Raw genomic sequence first — 23,893 nt, 5'->3', positions numbered from 1 at the left:
GGAGCAGTGTCTATACACAGACATCTGTTCCTTCCTGGAAAAAAAAAAAAAAAAAAAATACTTTCCAACATCCAAAATGTAATGGATACTTTTAAATCACAAAGGAAGGTAGCTTTGGGCTCTGAAAAGCACTCTGTAATGCAGTAATGAATGAAGTTGTTAGCACACACAACAGCATTCAGATAAATTGGGATATTTCACTACCTATTTCATGGTCATGGTAAATAAAAGCAGGAGAGCTATCTTTAGTTACTGTCCAGACACGCTGGGCTCTCTCTCTATTGTTGCCTACTGAAAATGATAAAAAACCTTATCTTGCTACAGAAATCCTAATGGTGAAACACCCCTCTCCATCAACACTGGGTAGTGTTCACACGAGAAAAAACAGAACAGACTTTGCTGCAGCATCCCTGTGTGAGGAACAGCCCCATGACTACAGGGTCCTGCTTGTGACTCTTAAACCAACACTCACAGTGACAGTATCAGATTAAATGAGTCACTCTCAGAACATCTGACTTTAACAACTCTAGATCAGTTATAAGGGGAAGAAAATTCAGATCCCAAGAGGCCTCGTAATAGCTTGCAGTATTAAGAGTTACTTGGTCAAACACCTACTTCTTCTCACTTCAGTGAATTTGTCAAGGTTGCTCCATGTGTTTTCCTACAGCTCTGCTGCTCATTCCAAAAATTCATTCAGGCACACGCTCACAGCCCACCCTCCCCTCAGACAGGATCTGTACCTTTGACTACTGCTTGGAGGGGAGGCGGGAATAAGTAATTCAAGCATTATTTGCCTCGGGGCACTCTAAAGATTTACAGACTTTGTGGGTCAGGTTTCAAGTTCCTTTAGCAAACAATTTCAAGCCATAGACATTTACCTGAAGATTAGGGTTCATTTAAGACACAGAACAGGAATCAAAAGCCAAAACATCTTACAAGGAAAAAAGCACTCACTCTTCTTGCCTCTTGAACTCTTAGAGGGGCATCACCCCTAAAACTATGAAGGGTGTTTGGGGGCAGAGGAACCATGTCTCCCCTTCATCCACAAGGATGAACTTTGTGGTGGACTGAAGAGAGGAAGAGGCAGACTGCCCTCCCACATCTTGAAGCAGGAAAACAGACTCGGCAGTCTGGGATATTTAATAGCTGGGGGAAGAATGCTTTGGTTTGGAGGAACAGCTTTTGGCTTGCTTAAGTTATAATATGGAACAGAACACAGTAAAACAATTTTAACCCAGCTATTTCTAGCTTTGGCAAACACAGCTCTACCTTAGAGAAACTGTTTCCAAGTTATGGTGTTTCAGAGTTTTATTCCAGTCTCAGCAGGCCCCATCTGCCCATCTGAGGTGCTAAGCCTGAGCTGCACATGAATTTGACCAACACCAGTTGTTACAGGCAGAGCTCGGGAGACTCCAAAAGTCCCAGATGCAAGAACCCAACACCACTAACGAGTGCTGTGTTCTGGGTAAGGGACACATGAGAAGAGCTTGAATTTCACAGAAAATAACTACCTTTTCCCCCAAAAGAAGTAAATGTCCTCAATAGCCAGTTCTCCCAGGGTGACCAACCAGCTGGAGTAACCCATATCGGGACAAGCAATATGATCTCCCCTCCCAGTTCACAGAAAATACAAGAAGTTGGGGACCACACTTGAAGAGTTTTTTGCACTGTGAAGACTACAGACCTGCCTTGCCTGCATTATCATAAACTGCACCTCAATATGAATGTAAATTAAAGAACAAAGTCTTTCAGTAACTAGCACCAGAGATCAGATGCAATTTTTTATTGTTACTCTTAATCAAGTTTGGTTTTTGTTTTGGGTTTCTTTTGGTTGGTCGTTTTTTTTTCTTTTTTGCAGCATAAGCACTAGGATCAAATGACTGAGCTCCCACCAGCCAGTGGTAGTCATACAACGTGCAGACTCCAGCTGGGAACAAGTGGAAGAGAGACCTGACCAGGACACAATTTTCTCTCCACAAAAGCTTTAACAACAAATGAGGTGAAAATGTTTGATGTTTTGGGGTGGGCTCCCCCCCAAGATCTGACAAATACAGCCGCTCATTCCCATTACAAAAGGCCCTCAGCCTCAAGGTTTGAAAAAGCCTCAGAAGACCTGATTTCTAATCTCAGAGCCCCAAAATCTCTGTACTGAAATACAGAAAGACGCTAACAGACTGCATTAGCAAAGGGAACTAGTAACAGTTTATATGGAGATTTTTGCTTGTTCTTTTAAATACATAGTAGCTAGTGTTTGTATGCTTTCATCTTCCTCTAATGTTAGGGGGAAACTGACACACAAAACCTTACTAAAACATAAGAACTTCAAGTTCATAAATATTTGGAAGTCTACATCCTTTTCAAAACTAATTGCTTAATCATTAGGATTCACATCAATCATGTATACACCACTGTGTTTCACCAAGACTCACAAAACCTTGGGAGATGTCTCATTACTCCAAAAGCATCTTTACTCTTCTCAAACAACAAAAGTGGATTAAAAAGCCAAGACCAACCATCTGGATTTGAAGAGTACAGAAACACAGTGGGCTCTCTGAAACACAAACCTCATTTCATGAGGAAATAAATATTTACATTTCCTTCAGCATTACGGCATTCTTAACATCCTGTTTATCAATACCTTCAGGTTTTAAAGTTGTTTCATTTACAGTAAAACATTTCTGCAAGGGGTAAGTTTAAAAGTTACTTTAAAATGAGAGCAGCTTGCATGTGTCAGAAAAAGAATAGCCACAAAAATTAGATGGGGAAGGGGGGAAGCTGAGTGTGTATTTTTTTCCCCCTATGCATATAGGGCACACATTACACTTACATCGCATTGCTAGGGCTCCCATGTGCTACTGTGAGGCAAACAGGAAACCTTTTGTAGGAATGGTACAAACAGACAGCATCAAATGAAAAATAACTAAAACAAATCCCCAAACCCTTAAAATAGGATTTTCAAAGATGACATTACAACACCTTAATGAAACTATTTAAAGTAGTCTTTGTCAGTTTAAAGAAAGCAATACAACAAATGCATACACAAGAGGGGAATGCTTGAATTACCTAAACTCACAGCTACTCTTACAAAATTGACACTTGGGGAAGCCAGGACTGCTTTAATTACCCACAATCACGGATAGCACTTGCAAAAACTGGCACTTGTGGAAGTCACTTGTGATAACCCTTGCCTACAGTGCTCTCGGTTCAGAATTCTCAATGGATTTTAAGCACTAGATGTCATTGTTTTACAGAGGAAACAAGCCTAGACTTGGGTATTGACAAGCTTACAAAGATAGGGGGTAAAAAGTAGCGAACACCCTTCTCTTAATATTCACTGCTTTCAAAGTTACTGGGATAGCATTTCTGACAAGAGAAGTTTCATCTCAAGTGAATGGGTGCAAAGAAATAAGCTTCATGTGTCAAAATTCATAAAACCCAGCAGGCTAAAGCGCATTTTAAGAGCAAAGACGCTAAATGAGGCTGCCCAATACTTCCAACGCTCCACAGAACGCCTTCGAGGCCACTGGCATTTCTCACCCAGCCAGCCACACACTGCCCTGGCCATGCTCACACATAGGCTCACAGATATATCCAGGAGCAACCTCTTTCCCCATGCATTAGCTCGTACCGCACCTGTGTGACTACGTAACGACACAGAAACATAGATGTTTACATCAAGGGCTATGTGCAGTCAGACATGCTTAAAAACAGGAGAGGAGCAAATGACTGTAATTTCAGGTTACTCTCTGCCCGAACTCTTTCGAGACGGGAAGAAGACGATTCAGACTTTAATTCAGACTATCTCAGAGCAAGCGCTGGAGAAGTAATTTATAAGATAGCAAGAAATCATAAGCCTTAATGACAGGAAGGCTGCCACACTGGCCTTTAATTTGGATTTTGGGGAGGGGGGCCTCGGCGATACTGCAGGGAGAGATCTCCACGATACCTTCTAAAAATAGCACCCAGCAGCAGCCGCCGACAAAGGAGCGAACTTTGGGAGCCGAGTCCCCGCAGCTCCTGTCCGACGACGGGGGCAGCCCCGTGTCGGCGTGCCCCTGTCCCAGCCCCCGAACCCGCCCATGCCAGGGGCACGACGGGACCCCAGACCTCAGTATGGGGGAACTGGGGCTACCCGCGGGCAGGGGATGCCTCCCGACGCGACCGACAGACGCCTCACCTCTACCCATCGCCGAGCCTCGGCGAACGCCGCCCGGCAGTCGCACTCCGCGTCTTCTCTCCCCTCCATGGCGGGCAGCGAGCGGGGCACGGAAGCGCAGTGAAAAGGGGGTCAGTGATGAAGTGGCCGGTGCTTAGCGGGGCGGGGGCGCGGGGAGTAGCCGCTGTCATTCAGCTGCCTCCTTTTAACGCTCCCCGCGCCGTCTCCTCCTCCTCCTTCCCCTCCGCCTCCTCCCCGCGGAGCTCCCCCTCCCGGGACCTCGCCGCCGCTCAGCCACCGCAGGAATCCGAGGGAGCCAGGGGCAGCCGGACGCCCGGGAGGAGCTGCACCGCCCCACGCCCCCCGCGGCGGCGGCGGCTCCTCTGCCCCGCCGGGCAGCGGCGCCCCTCGCCCTCCCGCCCTGTGGAGGCCGCCCCTAGCGGCTCCCGCCCCGACGCATACCAGGAATAGCTGGGGACAATCGCACCTTTCAGGGCCGGCTACCTCCAACCCGGGCCCCGACACCTGCCGCCCGGCCGGGCCTACCCTGCAGGGCGGCACCTCCCGCCACCTGGGCAGCGAACGCCCGGCTCCCTCCTCACCGGCGGGTCTGCCCTTGCGGCCGGGATCCGTGAGGGGGGACGCGGCTCCGCACTCTTCTGCAGCGTTGGGGGACGAAATTAGGAGCCCTTCCCGGTGCTTCTGGAGACGTGAAGGACCCACGCTTCGTTTTGAGCTCTTGTCACACAGAACGACCAAAGCTGGGATGCCTGGGGCAGGGCTGGAGCCCACTGTTCAGCTTCCATCCTGCCCCCCTGCCCTCAGCACTGCTTGCGTGAACTCTGGTTTTCCTCACAGTGCCCCCACTAGTGCCCGTTCCTTTATTCCACTCGTGTCCCTGCCCCCCATACACTGCAGTGGCTTCTCTGTGACCACTCCTCACGCCATCCTGTGCTGGGCTCAGAGCTAAAGCTCTGTCTTGGTAAGGCCATGCCCGACTCCTGAGCCTGGGTGGATGCTCTGCTGGGCTCTGAGCCCTCTGGTAACCACAAACATTGGGCAAGCTGGCATCATGCTACGCCTGAGGTAGGCACGAGCTGGAGGGAGCAGGTGTGTTGACTAGGCACAACAAAAGCCTTTCTTCCCATACTGGAGCAGACTCATGCTAAGCAGAAAAATTAATGAAACATCAGGAAAAAGAGCCATTTTCTGGAATAATATGGAATGCATAGCACCAGTTTGGTTTTGGTTCTTTTTTTAAGCACCTGATTCCATTTTAACATTTTATTTAAGATGCTTTTTTCCTACTTGAACTCTTGATAATACTCTTCTTTCCACTTCTTTTCTGTAAGCAAAACTGGGTTGCTGCACACATCTTTTGCATGGGTTCCACAGCAGAACGTATGTAATTTTTAAGGACTACTGAGAAAAGATAATACTTGTACTGCACAAAATTAGCTTCTCCTGAGATGTTTGCTTGAGAGCACATCTTATTTCTGCTCTGTAAGCAACCTTCTTAGAACAGGTAAGAAGATTTTAGGAGATCAGTTTAACGTACCAAGAAGCTATTTGCCATCAGTTTCCGCAGTACATGGAAATTAAGTGTTACTGGTGGTACACACAGGAAGGAAAACTGACTGGGAGCAACTTATTTCAGTGACTGTGGCTGCAATGAGTTTCACAGGAGATGCTGACATTTACTGAAGTTACAAATGCACAGAAATGATGCAGTTAGCTCCTCACAGTGGTATGAGATGAGACATCTATGCTATTAGAGTCCATGATGAATGAAACAATCATCAAAGCTATAATTTGGATTTTTTCCCTGCTCCTTTTTCCTGTTCCAAGCCAGATCAGCCACGAGACCAAACACAAATGAAGAATCTGCATTTTTCTCAAGTGGGAGGCCTGAACATCAGAAAATAACCCTCTCGTCTCATTATTTAATATTCATGCCTGCAAAGGCTAAAGCTCCAGTCTAAATAAAGCATGTATGTGCTGCTGGCTGACATCAGTTTATGTTAGCCATCATTACTGAACAGTTTTCTGAGAACTACTGCAGCATTTCACAGACTTTTAAGGACTGCCTTTCAGTTCATATAAAAATACAGTGCTTGCCCCTACGTAGGAGAAATTATGAATACCATCAAATTTTAGATTTGAGAACAGAACTCCATGAAACAAGTTTCAAAAGTGGCCACGTTTAAAAAGAAAACAGCTTCCAAGTTCTCACTTATTTCTGGTTGTTTTCATAGAATGGTTTGGGTTGGAAGGGACCTTAAAGATCATCTAGTTCCAAATACCCTGCTATGGGCAGGGACACTTTTATTTTTTCTGCTTAATGGCCAATCACTTTTCCTATGTATCAAGCGTGTAACATTTTAGATCAAATAATTTTTGTCAAGTAATTCGATCAAGTCCTCATTTTAGCAAGCTACATGGACCACAGCAGCTTTCAAGTCAAAGTTATTAACAAAATAAAAAAAAGTTCCAACATGCAAATTCCTTCCTCAAAGTGAATTTTAAATCAACTGTCACAGATAACTTACCTATGTAAGGCTACCAACCAAAACAGCTCAATATTCCTTTGCACTAGCAAGGTAAGTCACCAGACTCCTAGATCAGAAAAAGCCTACATACAGCAGGTATGACTGCTAACTGTTGGTGTCAAAAGTAGCAAACAAGATTGTTTTACTTGGCAAAAATAAAACCTTTGAATTTGTGTGCTCCTAGGGACCAGTCAGGCAACAAACTCTTGTTGTTAGTGGACTCTCCAGGTGACATCATATTCTTTTCATAGAGAGTTCTACAAATACTGGATACAATAACATTTTCTACCAAGGAAGGTTTACGACCATATTTATTTTCTAAATGTAGGCTGTTAGGTATGTTTATTTTCTAAAACTTACATTTCAGTGACAGAAAACCCTTTTCTTTCCTTAGCTGAATCATGCAGCCATGACTGAAAGGGCACTGCACTGCTTATTAAATTCTTACAGTTTCTCAACGAAATGCATGTAATAACATGGGAAACTTACACCAATATACTTAAAAGAGCTTGAACAATCATCAGTGCTTAATAGCACACCAGCTCCACTCAACTACAATTAATATAAGCACTGAGCATGCATCATTTCTTCACTCCTAAATGCACCATTTCCATGAGATGTGTATAGCCAGCCTGGACTGCAGGAGCTGAAGGGGATTTCCTGGCAGCCACTGGTGCTGCATGCCTGCAGCCAAACCACGCTCCACACAAAGGTGGTGAGGCTCTGGCAGGGCTGCTGCACAAGTTTGAAATTACCGTGTTGTTTTCCCACAGAGCTTGAGCTAATAAGCACAGACTGTACAGATCGGGCAACGTCGGAATGGGCATTGCGGAGCCAAAAGCCCCACGTGGTTTTGAGCCCCTGTTCAGGACCTTGTTGGATTACATCTCACTCCTTATACAAAGTTACATGGGTTCTGTCAATGCCAAAGGTTTTCCAGCATCTTGTAGATCCCTTTATTTCCTGTGCTCCTCAAGATGGTCACCAATGCCTGTGGCAAAGCATGGCCTTGCAAACACTGGAAGCATTGCACCATATGTGTTTGGCAAGGTAGTATTTCTGCAATGCAGTCTTTCAAAATCTCAATCTAGTGAGGGAACGTGCAGCATAAAAGCTGGTGTGTTTCTCTTCCTTTGTCATCTCAAACTTTTGAGAACTTTTCCAAAAGCAATGTTCATTAAAAAGTACCATCTTACATGTTAACAAACTGGAAATTAACACTGAAGGTAAAAAAAAAAAAGGAAACCTTACCCTGCAGGACAACTGATTTGAAGACTATGTAAAAACCACTGAGCAAAACTATCATATTGCCAAAATTGCTAAGAATTCTTATTTGTAAGTTTTTACTTAAGATTCAAAATGTATTTTTGCATTGTGACCATGAAAAAATCCTACCCCAAGCTGACTATTCTAACCCTGATTTCCTTTGTCATCAATCATTTAATCAGTCCTCACACTCAATTAAAAGTCTAGTTCTAAGGTGATTTGGCAATAAATAATTGCACAAGAGTCCCTCCCTTTATTACCTAAACCCACCAAAATCTCCTGAGCATTGAAGAGCATACACGGTTTGAATATTTCGCTGAAGCAGACAACTCTTGTAGCTAGTTTAATAGTTTAAAACTGCATTTCTTCTTCCTCCCTTTCCTTACTCACCTCTCTCCCCTAAAAGCACCTTATCTATATTAACTATAGCTTACTTTAAATGTAGTCTTCCGAGTCACCTTTAGTATAAAATATGCAATATCCCAATTAAATTATGACAACTTTTATTTGATTTTTCTGATATTAGCAGTAAAGCAATGCATCTGCTTTGGTTACTAAAGCCTTTGATTTTTATTTAGAAGCAAGATTCAGGGCTTTACTAATGAGCATTGCAATATAAAGCACATCTTAAAGATATTGTATTTTATTGGGGTGAAAAAGTGCTCAAAAATAAGAAGCTTGTTAGTGGTGTTCTTCCCCCTCACTTTTCCAACCAACTCACATATAGGAAACAGACTCTTGTTGTTAGTGGACTCTCCAGGTGACATGCTTTAGACAGACACTCCGACTTTTTCTTTAGAGTACAAAAGATGTTCTTAAGTGATAAGACAGACTCCCAGGCCTCTTTCTATAAAGAAGGAAAACTCTGCCAGATTGTTCTGGCATAACCCCATTCATTTTTCCTGCAATGACAATTGGTAGAGAATGAAAGCACCCTCTGGGACACGGAGAGTTCAGTTTCCTTTGGCAGCAGTCTTGAGTGGAAGCAAACCTGGATTATTTAATTTCAAAGCAACAAATCAGGATTTAATTCTCTTTTTTTTTAAATGTAAAAAACATGCACATTAGCCAAAACCAACCTTGACAAGAATCCTATAGCATAAGATTGCTTAGCCAAAACCAAACCCGAACCAAGTTGTTATTAATTCAAGTGTAGAAATTGGTCAACAGTACCTTAAGATCCAGTAGGTGGGGTGTGAGGGATGGCACAGGGGAAGGGTATCACATAGCATTCAGTAATGCCACCTGACAAACTTACTATAGACATTCCTAAAGGGAAAAAAAGGTATATGACCATCATGGCTATCTTAAAATCTATAGCTTGTTTCTGTTCTTGTTACACCAAACTTAACTAGAACAATCATTATTTTTCTATCATTTATTTATTTCAATTAAGTAAGGTAAATATATTGCTGTATTTACCTGGGTATGCCCTCCACAGTCCTACCATTTGAATTAGCATTAATTACTAGTGTGGCTTTTCTGGGGCAAAAGATCCATGTTGAGTTTCCATATATATAAACAGCAAACACTGGTTTAACTAAAGCTTTTTGACAGTTTATTAACATGATCAGACTTGAGAAACAAAATGAAGTTTTATTCAAAATGCAGATTAAGGTAAGTTTAAAATTATGTCAGTGCTCACCAACAGTAAGAAGAAACAGTCCTTTTTCTGCCTTTTTTCCTCCACATATTTATTTATAAATAATGCAGTGAAAAAATGCCTTTAAGTAACCTGTAAAAGTTATTTATAATATTCTTTCATCATTATAATTAGAAGATGGAGATAACCTCACATTTCAAGTTTTTACCCATTAACATACCACATACTCCACTCAGAATGTTATCTGTGAATGATACAAAAGATAATCCTGCTCTGAACTAGCTCATCATTACTATGATAAAATATAACAGACGGTAATTCCCAAAACTTTTAAGAGGGTGGAAGGGGGGGAAAATCCACCACACAGAAGTCTTGCACAAAATGCATGCGTGTATATAAATACCCAAAGTTGCTTTAGGAACAAGCAGCAAGAAATAGCAAGGACAAATGCAAAGTTTATTCCATGTATGCAACAATTAATCAACATGTTAGGGAAGTATCAAAATTTGTACTATTAACATATGGCAACGGTTTTATTGTTACAATGCATTGCATTAGCCCCACTGGGAAAGGCTTTTAAGCTGCAGACAGTGCAATTGCATTAAATCTTAATTCTTCTGGGTCACGTTCCATGAATTTCTTGCAAACTTCTATTGCATCCTAGGAAAAAAGTAAAAAACAGAAAAAAACAAAACAAAAACCACTATAAATCATACTTATCAACCCCCCCCCCCCCCCCCCCCCAACTAAATTATAAAGATATGCTTCATACAATCTATGCTCAAAATGGGCTTTTCCATAAAGGATTACTAAACAGTGTAGCAAATATACATAAACTGCACTTCTGACGTGTTACTATTATTCAAGATTATTTACAGCGCTCACATGGGCAACATAAGAGCAAACATTTTATGCAGAACCTTAGCAACAATGACTTTTTGTGGCTGAATATTTGTGTCACAGATGTGTTGCTTGTCTGCCTTTCTAAATGCATCTCAGAAGTTTGCCTTTACTAGTACTGCTGTATTCAGAAACGTTCCCTTTGTCTCAAGATGAATCTAAGCTGTGGGGGGTAACTGAAAGATTGTAAGTAATTCCTTCATCTAGCTTTAGGGTGCAATCTGGAGAACACATGTTATCAGTGAAACAGAAAAAAGCCACATATGTAAAAAGGAAGGCTTTATTCAGCTTCTCCCCCTGCCCCAAAAAGCACAAACTGTATGCAAGCTTTACAGACATTGGTCTATGCTACTAAACTATAAAAAGTTTTGCTTAGTTGGTTTTTAGTTTCTCTGGTTTCTTCCTTTTGTAAAGCTAATCCGGTCTGGATACCATAGAAGTCAGATCTATGCGCTGCCTTCTCTCAGCTTAAACTTTGCATCATTCTGTGGGGATGACAGTTCATCCTCCCAATTCAGTATATTCCTTTCCAATTAACTTCTCAACTCAGTAACTCCGGACTCAAAGAATCATCCAAAAGAAGTCATGAAACTGGAGAAGAATGATTGTTAGAAAGTGTCACAAAGGAAATTAACTTCTGTCTAGCACGGCACCTACTGAACTATAACTAAAGAGAATGAAAAATTATCCAAAATTTTCATTCCGCTGACTTCATCTCACATACAGTTTGAAAGGATCGGGGTATATGAAAGTCTCAGCACAGAAGGAAAGTCAGTCTGGTCTTCTGTCATAGTCAACTCTTCTGACATTTCTTCTTATCATGTTATGATACTCTGTCATCCACAGTTACAACATCAGCGTTCTGAAATAACTGGTTTAAAACTGAGTAAACCTAATTTTGTCTCACCATCCCACTCTCTGTATTCCTCATTCAACCATAATGTACAACCACGCCATACAAATATTTTTATAATTTTTAAAAATAATTTTTGTGGAAATTAACAAGAATTCTGCATTACAGCATTCAAGGTTTTCTATTCCTACCTCTAAAAAAGAATCGTCGCTAGTTTCCCCATGGTTTATTGGAAATGGCTTGCGCCCATCTGTTGAAAGACAAAGCAAGACTGAACAACACATTTATAAAATTAGAAAAGCTGAATTCTTCCAGTTAAAACTATTTGGACAGATTTTTTGTTCTTCACTTATAAAAATGCTACCTCATTTTTCATAAGAGAATCGCACATGCCGCTAGCTGTTCCCTGATCTCTCCCTCCACTGCTGACTGCCTCAACATGTGTTATTATGTATCATCAGTCTGCTACATTAGAAAAACACAATCCAATCAAACCAACTTTTTAATATTTCATTTGAAAACTCTAAGGCTGTAAGTTGCAATTGTTTTAGTGGTGGCCTAGCACTTTGCTTTCAAGTAAAGAAGAACCATTTCAGCTACACTTAATGGATATACCCAGACAGACAGCTGTACATCTGTGATCTCTGACAGCTGTGATCAGGCACTCCATGACAGAACAGAATACCAGACCCATCAATTTGACAAGTCTGGCATAACTGAAATGTTACTCTCATTTAAAAGAAATAAGCAAACAAACTCAATTAACTTTAGGTATTAAGGACTTTCACATAATTTAAAAATGGTTACCATAATGATTTATATTTTCTGCCATTTGCAATGTAACAATGTTATTCTCAGCATTTTAAAAATTCACAGAAATGTTTCAGGTTACTTGTGAAGAGCTAACATTTTGTGAACATCTGTCAGGATACCCTAAGTATTTGCTAGACCAAATTCCCTTCTGGCTCTGTCCTCCTCTCTAAAGACTCTTCCCTGCCCAAAGATTCCACCGAAGTTGACAGCACTTCCAAATTACTTTTTTCATAACTAAGAATAGATCCATGTTGGAAGACTTTTGGATTTACATGAACAAGAGGCTGTTCATTATTGTAACAGCCATGATTGAAGCTACAACCATGCAAAGCCCTCAGAACATGCCAGGAAAACAGAACTGAATGCCCCTTTGCTATTACAAGTTTTCTTTTTTTTTTTTTTTTAAACATGTATTTTGGCAGAACAGCATTTTAATTTCATGTGACTATAAATAACTTGTTTTCTATGGCAAACACATAAGCATTTTGCATCCATGTGCTTTCTTAGCATTTTCTGCCTGCCAAAGCCCACATGTTGGCCACAGTGACTGAAGCTGCTGAATCAATTTAAAACCCTTCCCTCATTTTCCTACTTTCAAGTATTTTTTGCTTTCTTCTGCTGGTACATACAGAAGTTATTTTAAGAACAAAAGGAAATTATAGTATTGTCATGCCACTACATTACAGAGGAGTTAAATGATTCTTTTTTTTTTCTTTTAATTTAATAAGAGGAAAAAAAAGTGGGTTTTATCATTTGTCTGGAAAATAGTTAAACATGATACTCATAGTTTGTACTGTGCTTTTTAAGTAAATTAACACACAATAGAAGAGTAATGTGGAAATCAAAGACTCATAATAGAAGCACACAACTAAAAGAAGACTGAGCCATCCATCACACCTTGAAATTCAGAGTAATAAAATATTTATATCGCTTCCTACAGTAGTTTCCTCCTTATTTGATCTAATTTGCTGACAGCCAGCCTCATAAAACTACAGAAATGTGTGCCTGTTGTTCATGATTTACCACTGATAGTACTCTTTAGATCACCTTAATACTAACATAAACACTTCTTACATACAGCTTATACCCCAGGTTATGAATAGCTGTCACCTGATAAGGGCATTGCTTAATTAATTCTGATTTTCAAAAGATGAAAATGTTCTCAGCAGAAAACACTGAAAAATTGCATTAGGAAAGACCAATGACTTGCAGTTTTCAAATCCTGATCTACTTGATAGTTTTTGAAGAGCCTGCAGCAAAACCTAGTTGCCCAGCAACATGTTTAAGATTGGAGTCATTAGAGAATATCTGGACAGAACTTGGCGCTACACAATCTCAAGAGGGGTAAAAAATAGCTGGAATTCAGAAAACAGAGACTACTGTTTTACAGTTAACTTGTCTAGTAACCACAAAAAGGTTGAAGAAAAATCAACAAATGAATTGCAGAGTTATTTGTATCTGCTAGTATCCTGACTAGTACTCTGCTCGTGAGACTCCACTTGGAGTACCGTATAATTAATATTATTTATTATATAATTAATTAGTCCCTAATGAAGAGTCCCTCTCCAGCATCCCTATAGGCCCCCTTCAGATACTGGAAGGCTGCTATGAGGTCTCCACACAGCCTTCTCTTCTCCAGGCTGAACAGCCCCAACTTTCTCAGCCTGTCTTCATACGGGACGTGCTCCAGACCCCTGATCATCCTCAGGGCCCTCCTCTGGACTTGTTCTAACAGTTCCATGTCCTTTTTATGTTGAGGACACCAGGGTGATAAGGCACTGGCACAGGTTGCCCAAAGAAGTGGTAAATGCTCCATCCCTGGCAGTGCTCAAGGCCAGGTTGGACGGAGCCTTGAGCAACACGGTCTAGTGTGAGGGGGTTGACAGGGGGGTTGGAACTTGATGATCTTAATGTCCTTTGCAATCTTAACCATTCTATGATTCTATGACTACATCCTTTTAGTTTAAACAGCATCATGCTATTTAATTATATAGGTAATGCTTCTGAAGTGGCATACAATTCATTTATTAATGCCACAAGCAATCTGGGGACAGAAATATAATAAGATTTTCCTCTTTGAAACTTTTGAGTGTTTGTCAATTCTCTCTTTGTCCTTGTAAATCATAAAGGAAACTCAGAGGCAGTCTAGTATTCTGTACCATTTTATCTTAATAACAGGGAGTTGAGAGAAGGAGAACCTGAAAAAGCAATGGGAGGAAGGCTGCAACAGTTTGACAGAACCTCCCCTCCCAGCCCAGACCCTATGATGTGCCTGAAAAGAACCAAAGCTCTACCTTAGATCAAGCAATCTCTCTCAAACATTGCTAGTTAACATTACTACTTGTATTTGTTTCAAACAAATGGAGAAAGCAGATAAAAAGTGTTCTTACCCAATTCATAGAGATGACCACCTACATTAACTAATGCAATAAAATGAAGATCTACTTTTTCATCTATACTCGGTGCCTGCAAGACAAAACAAAATAAAAATAAATTGCTTTCACTAAAACTGTTATCATAATAAGATTAATGTGATCTTCACAATATGCAGAACACCTGGGCAAGACAAACAACAAGTGAGAAGCACATTCTGGATCTACACAGAATGGCAGAAGTCACACTGCAGAACATTTTGGAATATAAAGAAGCTTTCTGCAATGCACAGCTAAAGTATCTGCAAGTATTTCCAATTATAGCTCTACATAAAAGCTTTATTTTTCATTACTGAATTAGAAGTATTATCAACTCAAATACATTAATATTAAAAATAGATTTTCATATAAATAGCATCTCCTTCATTAAATCATCTCCCATAACAAAGTGATGCAGGGCTGAACTATGAACCAGTAGTATTTTAAACCCCAAAATATTTACTTGGTCAAACTATTCCTCATGTGGTAAGCCACATACAGTACAGTTACTGTTCCCTCTTCACAGGTAGTCAAAAGAAGAAGTTTGCTAATATTAGGTGCACAGGAAGGAAAATAACTAGAGATTCCTAGACTGAAATTTCAAAGTGGCATTACAGCCATCATACCAAGAACAGACACAAGTGCAGTGACATGACAAAGAATGGTTACACTTGATAAAGAGCTATCCAGCCCAGTATTGTGTTGCTAATTACAGCAAGCAAAAGCTTCTTCAGAAGAAACACATCACCACTGCTGTGTTCAACAGAAATTGATGGTTTATTTCCTCATCAATCTTTCCAGTCTGCAGCTGAGCCTCAAACCACAATTTAAGAAGATAATGTTTGAGGGAATGGGAAAAGCACCTCAGTTTTTCTTAAATCATCAAGAATCTGACTCCTGTGACAATATATTTCATGCAATTTTCTTCCATCTTGTAATTACTGTTAGCCTTATGTGAATTTCCTGAAGCACCCCAAAACCTAAGAATTTGCCAGAAACAGATTAAAATGAGTTGTAGAACCTTACAGTCATATCATGCTTTCAAGACCGGATTAAAAGATTCCTTTGTTCATATGGTCATGAGAAAAGACTTTAAAAGATGGTCTAAACTGAAGATACATAGCAAACAACCAGAACACAATATAGCAAAAGACAAAAAGTCACCATAAGCCCTTCAATACACGAAGAACGCCAAAGAACAGAGCATTACAGTAAGCCACGATCTTACTGAAATTCTATGTAGCAAGCTCAAAAATGAGAAAGAAGAATGAAACAAAAAAATCCACAAAACCTCCCATCACCCTCATTTGAGATACATCTCCATGACCAGTTAAAGCGTGACAAGTGTAAATACCCTGGTTTATCTTTGTTTCAGAGGGTCCAGAGCAGAGAAAGTGCATTCTGGCCTCCGTGGAGAAGGCAGCTATCAACAGAATAAGAGGACCTTTCCACCAAAACTCCAAGGAGTCTTTGCCTTATGGCATAAGTGAATTGCCTTTGAGAATTTTGTATTGCAGAAGGCCAAATAGAACCAGGGCTTAGAAAACAAACAAGTAGATCAAGCAGCCTCAAGAGTTTGCCTACCCTAGCTGTAAACTTCCAAGGACCAAAGTTTTCCATAACTTCCTGAAAATCACATGAAAGTAGCTGACAATCAGTGGTACCTTGTTGTTATTCCCATCAATCAACCAAGTTTTTACAAGGCATCTAAAGTGTGGTGCTACAGAAGTGTGCAGTCAAGCATAACTGAGAGTCCTTGCCACATCCCACATTGCCACCTAATTCCCTTTGTAAATATGACCTCATGGCTGGTCACTTATCAATTAAACATAACAACTGGGCTCAAGGAATTTCAGGGTTAGGGGACAGACCACTGCTAGTTAGTCTCACTTTAGGAAGGAAATGGCTTAGCATCTAAAAGCTTTGAACATATGCTACCTGGGCTCAAACTGTCATTAACTAGAAGAGCTCAAAATACCACTGTTTCAGAAGATTTCAAGATGGGGTAAATGCTCCATCCCTGGCAGAGTTCAAGGCCAGGTCGGAAAGCTTTGGACAACATGGTCTAGGGTGAGGCATTCCTGCCCATGGCAGGGGGGATGGAATTAGATAATCTTAAGGCCCTTTCCAACCCTAACCATTCTATGATTCTATAATTCTGCGTTCAGGATTTGGTTTTGATCATATTTATAATAAAATACAGTTGCCCTTTGGAACATTTCTGAAGACTGGATTGTGTTCTTTGCCAGTTTCTAATAAACACCTTTTCTATAGGGAGGAATACTTGGCATGCTTGGAATGTCAAGCCTACATACAGCTAGAAGATGGATAGGGAAGCCATCAAAAAAAGCATGATTAACTTTTCATAGAATTTACTTGGAGACAGACTCCTATAGAATCCTGCTGAGCTTTTGTTTATGCCTAATCTAAATAACGTGCTCTCATGGTGCCATTGCCACAACCCGCGAGAAATGTGGTTTTACGTTTTTAATTCCCCAACCTCAGAGAACAAAAGTGCCATGCCACTTTTAAAGCTTCTACCACATGGTGTAATGCAGACAGTCTCTTTTCCTTGTGACTTCTTTTCATACAATGTACAAAGCAGATCTATTATGTTGCTTGACAATTTGGATTTCAATAATTTTTGACAATTATTTGCATAACCATAAGCACAGAGAAACAATAGGGTCTGAATAGTCAAGATGACCTAAAATTTTGTTATAAAATGTTAAAAATAGTATTACAAATAAAAACTTTTTCCCTGTGATGAATCTGATTCAAAATCCCCACACCACTCCTTAGGGGAAAAACAATCAAAAAAAGGACATCCATTGCACATGTGTGGACGCACATGCACACACAAACACACACATGAAAAGAAGCCTAGTCAGGCCAATTCCTACTTCACTGGGAAGCTCTAGAAATTCTAACACCTGAAACAGAAGACTTTAAATTTCAAAGTCTAGAAAGTGGGAATGGCAGCTTTGGAGAGATGTCTTTTGTGGCCTCCTTGAAAAGCTACACCTTTGGCTAAGTTTTCAGCTCCTAATAAACAGTCTGTGTGCATGCTTAAAATTAGCTTTAAGAAGTCTGCTTGCATGTTCATCACTAGGTAGTATTTTCAGAACAATTACAGAGTATTTTCTCTTGATTGTCCTTCTTGTCAAAGGCCACAGTTACATGAACATCAGTCAGGTGTTGGAATGACCTGTTCTTTAGATTTTTTTTTCTTTTAGAAGATCACACAATGTGCAAAAGGAAATAGCATATTTAAATGACCGCACATCCAAACAAGGGAAGAGAAAGACAGGAGTCTAAATAATTGTCTAATCAGGATTTGGAACTAAGCTATGGGATTCAAGACTCATTTTCTAGTATTCTGAAGAGCTGGGGCACACAGTGAAGAAAATTTCTATTTCTTTCCCATCCAGAAAAGACAGAATGAGGACAAATACCAGATATCTTTGGGAGCTTACATACATTTATGTTATCCTTTCAACCTTAGCATAAGAAACAAATTTTAATAGTAGGGTTAGTAGAAAAAAAAAAAAGTAATAATGATCAGTACACTTGAAACTGATTTGAAGAGGAAAAATGCAAAAAGTTTAGTGCTCACGTGATGGTTCTGAGAACATCTCAGCTGTAATTTGTGGTATCAAGGTATTAAGATAATGCTCAATGGTAATAATATAGCATATTCCCAGTCTCACATACAAAACTAACAGCCAAGGTTATTGTGTCCACTAATTTTGGATACCACAATAAAAGCATCTAAATTACCAAGCCCCAGTTTTTCACAGGATTTGACTGCCTTCTCTACCAATCTGGACATTCAAATTAAATAACTGTTTACTGCTGTGAGAAGTAAATTTCAGTTGACTTATCTCAGGTCAATACCCATTAGTTCATGCTATCACAAAAGCACCTCTACATTGCTTCCTTTATTCTTCACTACCAGATTTCCAATCAGTAATTTTTAAAATGGCACTTCCCAAAGTTTTTACTGTACAAATAACCCTTCCTACTTCCTCTTGTTGTACTAAGAAATGCCTTAATTTTACCCTTCACCACTGCAAGCTGCTCTCTCATCACAAACTACAACACTACTCTTTCCTGTTGTTGCACTGAGCTGCAGAAACTTAGTGGTACCCTCCTATACCACTGTTTGCTCAATCGTATCAGCTGGTCTAATAAAGTACATTCCATTACCTACACAGTTTATCTTGCTAACGCACTTAGACCATTATCCCAATCTAAAAGTCTATTAAATTTTCATCCATTTCAAATCTTTTGGTTTTCAAATGTTGCTAACTTTGAACAGAACTGTTCATCAAATCTGATTTGCTACTGGTTTCTTTTCTCCAAAACAAACAGAGAATTGGAAAAGAAGAACTGTCTTATTCTCTTGGACACACTGAATAAGTCCTCACTGCATCCTGCTTGAAATTTGTTTTTGGAAGATGGGATTATAAAACCAGGTTCAATGTTATATGACAGATTTCAGATTACTTCTTGCAACTAAATCTTGTATTTTTACTGTTTCCTTACACTTGCTCTTGAGAGAAAGGAGTGAAGCAAGAACCAGTTTAGTAGAATGCTTTGCATTACACGTAGTGACTTGGAAGGGAGAAAGCACCACCTATGTTAAGTCAAGAAATTGGCATCAAGAGTCTGTTGGGTTCTGGAAGAAGAGCGGTAATGACCAATAGGGAAAAGACAATTTTGCAGAACCCTGAGGAATAAAAAGTTTCAGATGCATCCAACTGAAAGATCATGAGAAAAGTAACTGAAATCTAAAAAACCAAAAAACCACTTAGGGGATTAACTATACAATTCCACTCACAAGGAGTTGCAAGAAGTCAAAGGAAAACGTATTCAAAAAATGAAGTTTATACAACAGAATGTTAGGTTTAGATTTAGTAAATTTCAAAGGGGAAAAAGTTATGCAACTGCTATTGGGTAGATTAAGCATCTCTAATTTCCATTGTGAACCATAGAACATGCTTGGACAAATGTACTGTGGAGGCCTGTAAAAGCATTTGAATCCTGGTTAAAACACTTCTATTAAAACAAAGACCACTGGAATGATGAACACAGGTTTCAGCAAGATGATTTCTGGCTCATTCTCAGAGAACAGCAACATCTCTGTTCTATACTGCAGAGCGTTTCACACTTGAACATAGCTTAATGTAGTCCAAGGTATCCTTTGTCCAGAATAATGAAAAAGAATTTCTATAGGAAAGATGCTGAGGGACTGTCTTGAGTACAGACCCAAGAACGGACAAGAAGATCCTCTGCTAAACATTGCCTTATGTATTTTTCTATTGTGCTGTCATTGTAGACAAGCTGTCTCAAGTTATACTAACTCTGTGTCCCCAGCTACAGCTAGAAATATGTGAGTGTCATATGAATTACAATTCCAAGATGCAGGATAGTAGCATCTGATTTTGAGTGAGAGGATGTCAAGCAAGAAACTGAAATTTAGAGATGGGCTCTATCGATGACCAGAGTATCAGCATACAGAATGTTTATAAAAACACAACTCTCCATCTAGATCCATAAGCAAGAAGGGATTATTTAGGAGTATGCTGCTCTAAATAGGTATTCCTGTTTTGTTTTTTAAAGAGTGGGAACTTTAGTCTGAGAGAAAGTAAATGGGAGAAAACAAAGAGCATGTTTTCCAATTTGAGAAGCACAGGAAAGGAAAAAGAATTGGGAGAACAGCTTGACATATAAAAGCCTGCAAAATGATCCAAAGGCAAGCAGAGACACTAAAAGAGGAGAAGAGCTGGAAGAATAAGAGATCATTACAAGGACTGAGGAAAATTCAACATTAGTAATCAAGCACATTGTTATCTGTAGTTTAAAATTTTGCTACATCTACTGTACTGCAATTTATCAGTTTGTTTTGTTGTTGGGTTTTTTTTGTTTTCTCTTCTTCCCCATTATATAAAAAAGTTGTATGGGGTCTGGCTGAGATGAAGATGCTTTTCCCCACAAGAGCTCTCTCTGTGCTTTGAATGGGTAGCAAGAAAGGTGTTGATAACACACCACTGTTGACTACTACTTAGCAGTACTCACACAGCATCAAGCTGTATCTACAACATTCCCCCATCTCACCCAGCAGCCTGGGCTTGGGAAAGATCTTGGGAGGGGTGGAAAGACACAGGCAGGACAGCTTACCCAAACTGACCAAAGGGATATTCCATAGTGTATGATATCTGCTCAGCAATAAAAGCGAACAGAAGGCAGGGAGAGGAAGGGGGCAGTCTTTATCATAATACAATCACAAAGTGTACTGAAGCCCTACTTTCCAGGAAATGGCTGGACATTAGCTGCTGATGGGAAGTGAAGAATAAATCTTTTGTTTTCCTTTGCTTCCACATGTGACCTTTGCTTTTGCTGTATTAAACTACCTTTATCTTGACTCCCAAGTTTTTTTTCCATCTTATAGTCTCTTTACTGTCCTGCTGAGGAGAGGAGTGACAGAGCAGCTTGGTGGGCATCTAGTGTCCAGACAAACTCAACTCCCCAACAAAGGTCAAAGGAAGTTTTCAAGTGGGCACAGTACGTTTACTTAAGGAGCATAAATACTGTCTCCCATAACTAAAACTTTTGCTTTTAGTTTTGAAACAATTTATTTTCTATTTCTCAATGTTTAAGCAGTAGAAATGTATTTAGAATTGCAAGAAAATTCAACTGTATTTTAAACAAAATATACAGGATGTTTCTCCACCTCCTTTAAATTTAAGTGCATAGATTTCTTAATAAAAGCGATACTAGAACATTTTCATACAATGCCGAGACTATTTCAGCCTCTTTGCACATCTTTTGTACACAGAACGATCAGTGGTATACTAATAATACTTGTTGACAGGCATTGACAGGACAAAACTTGAAAGACAAGGTAGCGTTTATTAGCAAGCCAACTGAGAGAGCTTTAATGCCAAAAATACTGTGTGATTTTCTGCATATTAAACTAATTTACATATAGCTTGTGTGTTCTTGAATGTTCTTGGAAAGGTATGTTATACAAAAGTGAACAACAAAAAACCCCAACATTTTAGTTAGCAATAAATATCAGACTATATTGTATCAGACTAAGTGATAAGTCTTTGCATATAGGACTTTGAATTATAATCTCATCTGTCAGATGGAGAAACTAAAGATCTCAGGGGAGTTAACAAGTAATATTTAAAACTATTTTTAGCAGTAAGGTTCAGTTTTGCCAGGTAAGAGTTGTACCTAAGGCCACTTATTTTTTAATTAATTTTTTGAACATTTTCAAAGCAAATGCTTGCTGCTAATGGACAAGGAGTTATTCTAGAAATTTTCTGAATAAAACCCTCAACTTACTAACAGTGGCTTTCTGGTATACTCACAGCAGATTATGCTGTAATGGCCGTCCTTGGATAAGTCATGATCTATTTAGCACTGAAGTAAACTCGTGGTCAATTAATGTTTTTGTTCTAGGCAGGCACATGCAAGCTTAAGTCCTCCTCAGTAAGTCTTTTGTTAACAACAAACTTATATAGGTCAAATTCAAACAAGATCACAGCGTCAAATTACAGAAGTGACAGAGAATTTTCCAAGTTCTGCTAAACAAAAACAACCCCACTGTAAAATGTCAGAGTTTGCCAATGTTAATGGCATAAATACTAAATGAGGGGTAGGAAGCATGAGTTCAGGAGAACTTAACTCAGTGCTAAACTCCATGCCTCCTCAGTGTATTTAAATAGCTCCAAATGGTAACATCTAGAACATTCCTTAGTTCTAAAGATTACAAGAGAGCTAGATATTTAATAATAGCAATTATTATTCACATAAAGAGAAAGGAGTCCGGGAAAGGTCTCATATTAAGATACTTATAAGGATAAAAATATAAAAGCTATAAAGGAATGGAAGCATTTGGACTAATTTTTAATAGCAGTAAAACATTAAGAAAGATTTCCACACCTGGAAAGACAGCTCTGTATGAAAAAGGAAAATAGTTGGACCACAGTCAGAATAGTTATTTCACCTCAGTAAAAAATCCACATACCTCAAATAAGAATTTATAGTAACACAAGTAAAATATCGTCATTGCCAAAGAATGATAAAAAGAAAAACACTGTCCCAACTTTATTTAAGACTATCCACTTCTATGTATCAAGATTTATTTTTTTTTTTGTGAGTGTACTAGAAGTGAGATCACTCCTTAAAAGCAGGATGAAGTTCACACTAAACCACTCTTTCAGTTTAGTGTTTCTGATGGTGGTCATAGGACAGTTTAGAAATATTGGCTGTTGTGTGCATATAATGTTTTTCTATGTTTTCAAGATACATTTGTGCCCTGTGAGTGAAGAAGGAAAAAAGTCTAAGTATGCTATTTGATGACAAGCTTTTCTTATTAGGACGTCTTCATCTTCAACTAGAATGTATGCCTACAAACTGGATAAAGGAACAGACGCCAAGTGACAAAATAAGCCAGCCCTGTGGACTTACATGAAACATTTCATCTTTACTGAAATATATAGGGACCATTAAGCAAGACTTAGAATGAAAGAAAAGGAGACTAGGTTTAGGATATGAGAACATGAACCAGGTCTCAAACACAGAAGAAATAATATCATGTGACAAAGAATTAGAAGCTCCTTGGTTTAGCACATCCAAATGAAAGATCATGAAGATGAGGTGAAAAGAAGAGGCTGGATGTAGAGCCCATGGCAAAAATTAAAAAAGCCACTTCATGAAAGGCAAATTTCATCTGTGCTTTGAAAATGATTTGGCACATGTACTGAATAAAAAAATACCTGGACAGCAAAGCATGGAGTGATGTACTTTTGCTGTCTGACATGGGGGAAAGGAAAAAAAAATAAAGAAAAAAAGAAAAAGGAAGAAAGAAAGCCTAAGAATGGTTGAGAAAAGACCCCAACAAAAAATGATGCCTTGAAGATTGAAGTTACATGGCTGAAGGCCAGTCGTGTCAGAGTAAGAAAAGACTGAAGATGGACTACACTTACAACAGAATGAAGCCCAACAGATGGAAGGCGTATCAAGGGCCGCCAACGACGAAGACGGATTGACGGACTGGTAGCCTTTGCAGGACCTACATGATTACGTTTGGCCCAGGAGAGGGATGCAGAGTGACACAATGGTGAAGCCTTCGTTCTGCTGTGGCTAACCTGAGGCTGCGATGAGGATGGTGGTGAAGACAGCGAGGACGATGACGACTACATAAACATTAAAAAAGAACATACTTAGCCCACTTAAACTTGAAGTAACATATCTAAAAAGGCAACTGCAAAGGTATCCACTGCTTATTGTACTGTCCTTTAACTGATTAAATCACATAGATAATAA

General features: G+C 39.6%; 2 protein-coding genes across 4 annotated transcripts in view; both read right to left on the bottom strand.

Moving 5' to 3' along the window:
- LMO7 (LIM domain 7) overlaps window positions 1–4,311 on the bottom strand; it is a 128,081-nt gene extending 123,770 nt beyond the window's left edge. For all 3 annotated transcript variants that reach the window (XM_057424038.1, XM_057424039.1, XM_057424040.1), the window contains exon 1: window positions 4,178–4,311. In XM_057424038.1, coding sequence (XP_057280021.1) covers window positions 4,178–4,246 — 69 coding nt within the window. In that variant the 5' untranslated portion in view covers window positions 4,247–4,311. The remainder of the gene's footprint in view (window positions 1–4,177) is intronic.
- Window positions 4,312–9,506: 5,195 nt separating this feature from the next.
- UCHL3 (ubiquitin C-terminal hydrolase L3) overlaps window positions 9,507–23,893 on the bottom strand; it is a 32,476-nt gene continuing 18,089 nt past the window's right edge. Inside the window, exons 5-7 of the mRNA XM_057424043.1 lie at window positions 14,531–14,606; window positions 11,519–11,577; window positions 9,507–10,234 (exon numbers count right to left, since the gene is read on the bottom strand). Coding sequence (XP_057280026.1) covers window positions 10,151–10,234; window positions 11,519–11,577; window positions 14,531–14,606 — 219 coding nt within the window. The 3' untranslated portion in view covers window positions 9,507–10,150. The remainder of the gene's footprint in view (window positions 10,235–11,518; window positions 11,578–14,530; window positions 14,607–23,893) is intronic.

Source organism: Pezoporus wallicus, unplaced genomic scaffold, assembly GCF_028554395.1.
Source record: "Pezoporus wallicus isolate ANWC-B61680 ecotype Strahan unplaced genomic scaffold, APGP_CSIRO_Pwel_v1 contig_16, whole genome shotgun sequence".
NCBI lineage: Eukaryota > Metazoa > Chordata > Aves > Psittaciformes > Psittacidae > Pezoporus > Pezoporus wallicus.
Note: the sequence above shows the minus strand (reverse complement) of the source record. Positions and strands in the feature narration are given on the sequence as shown.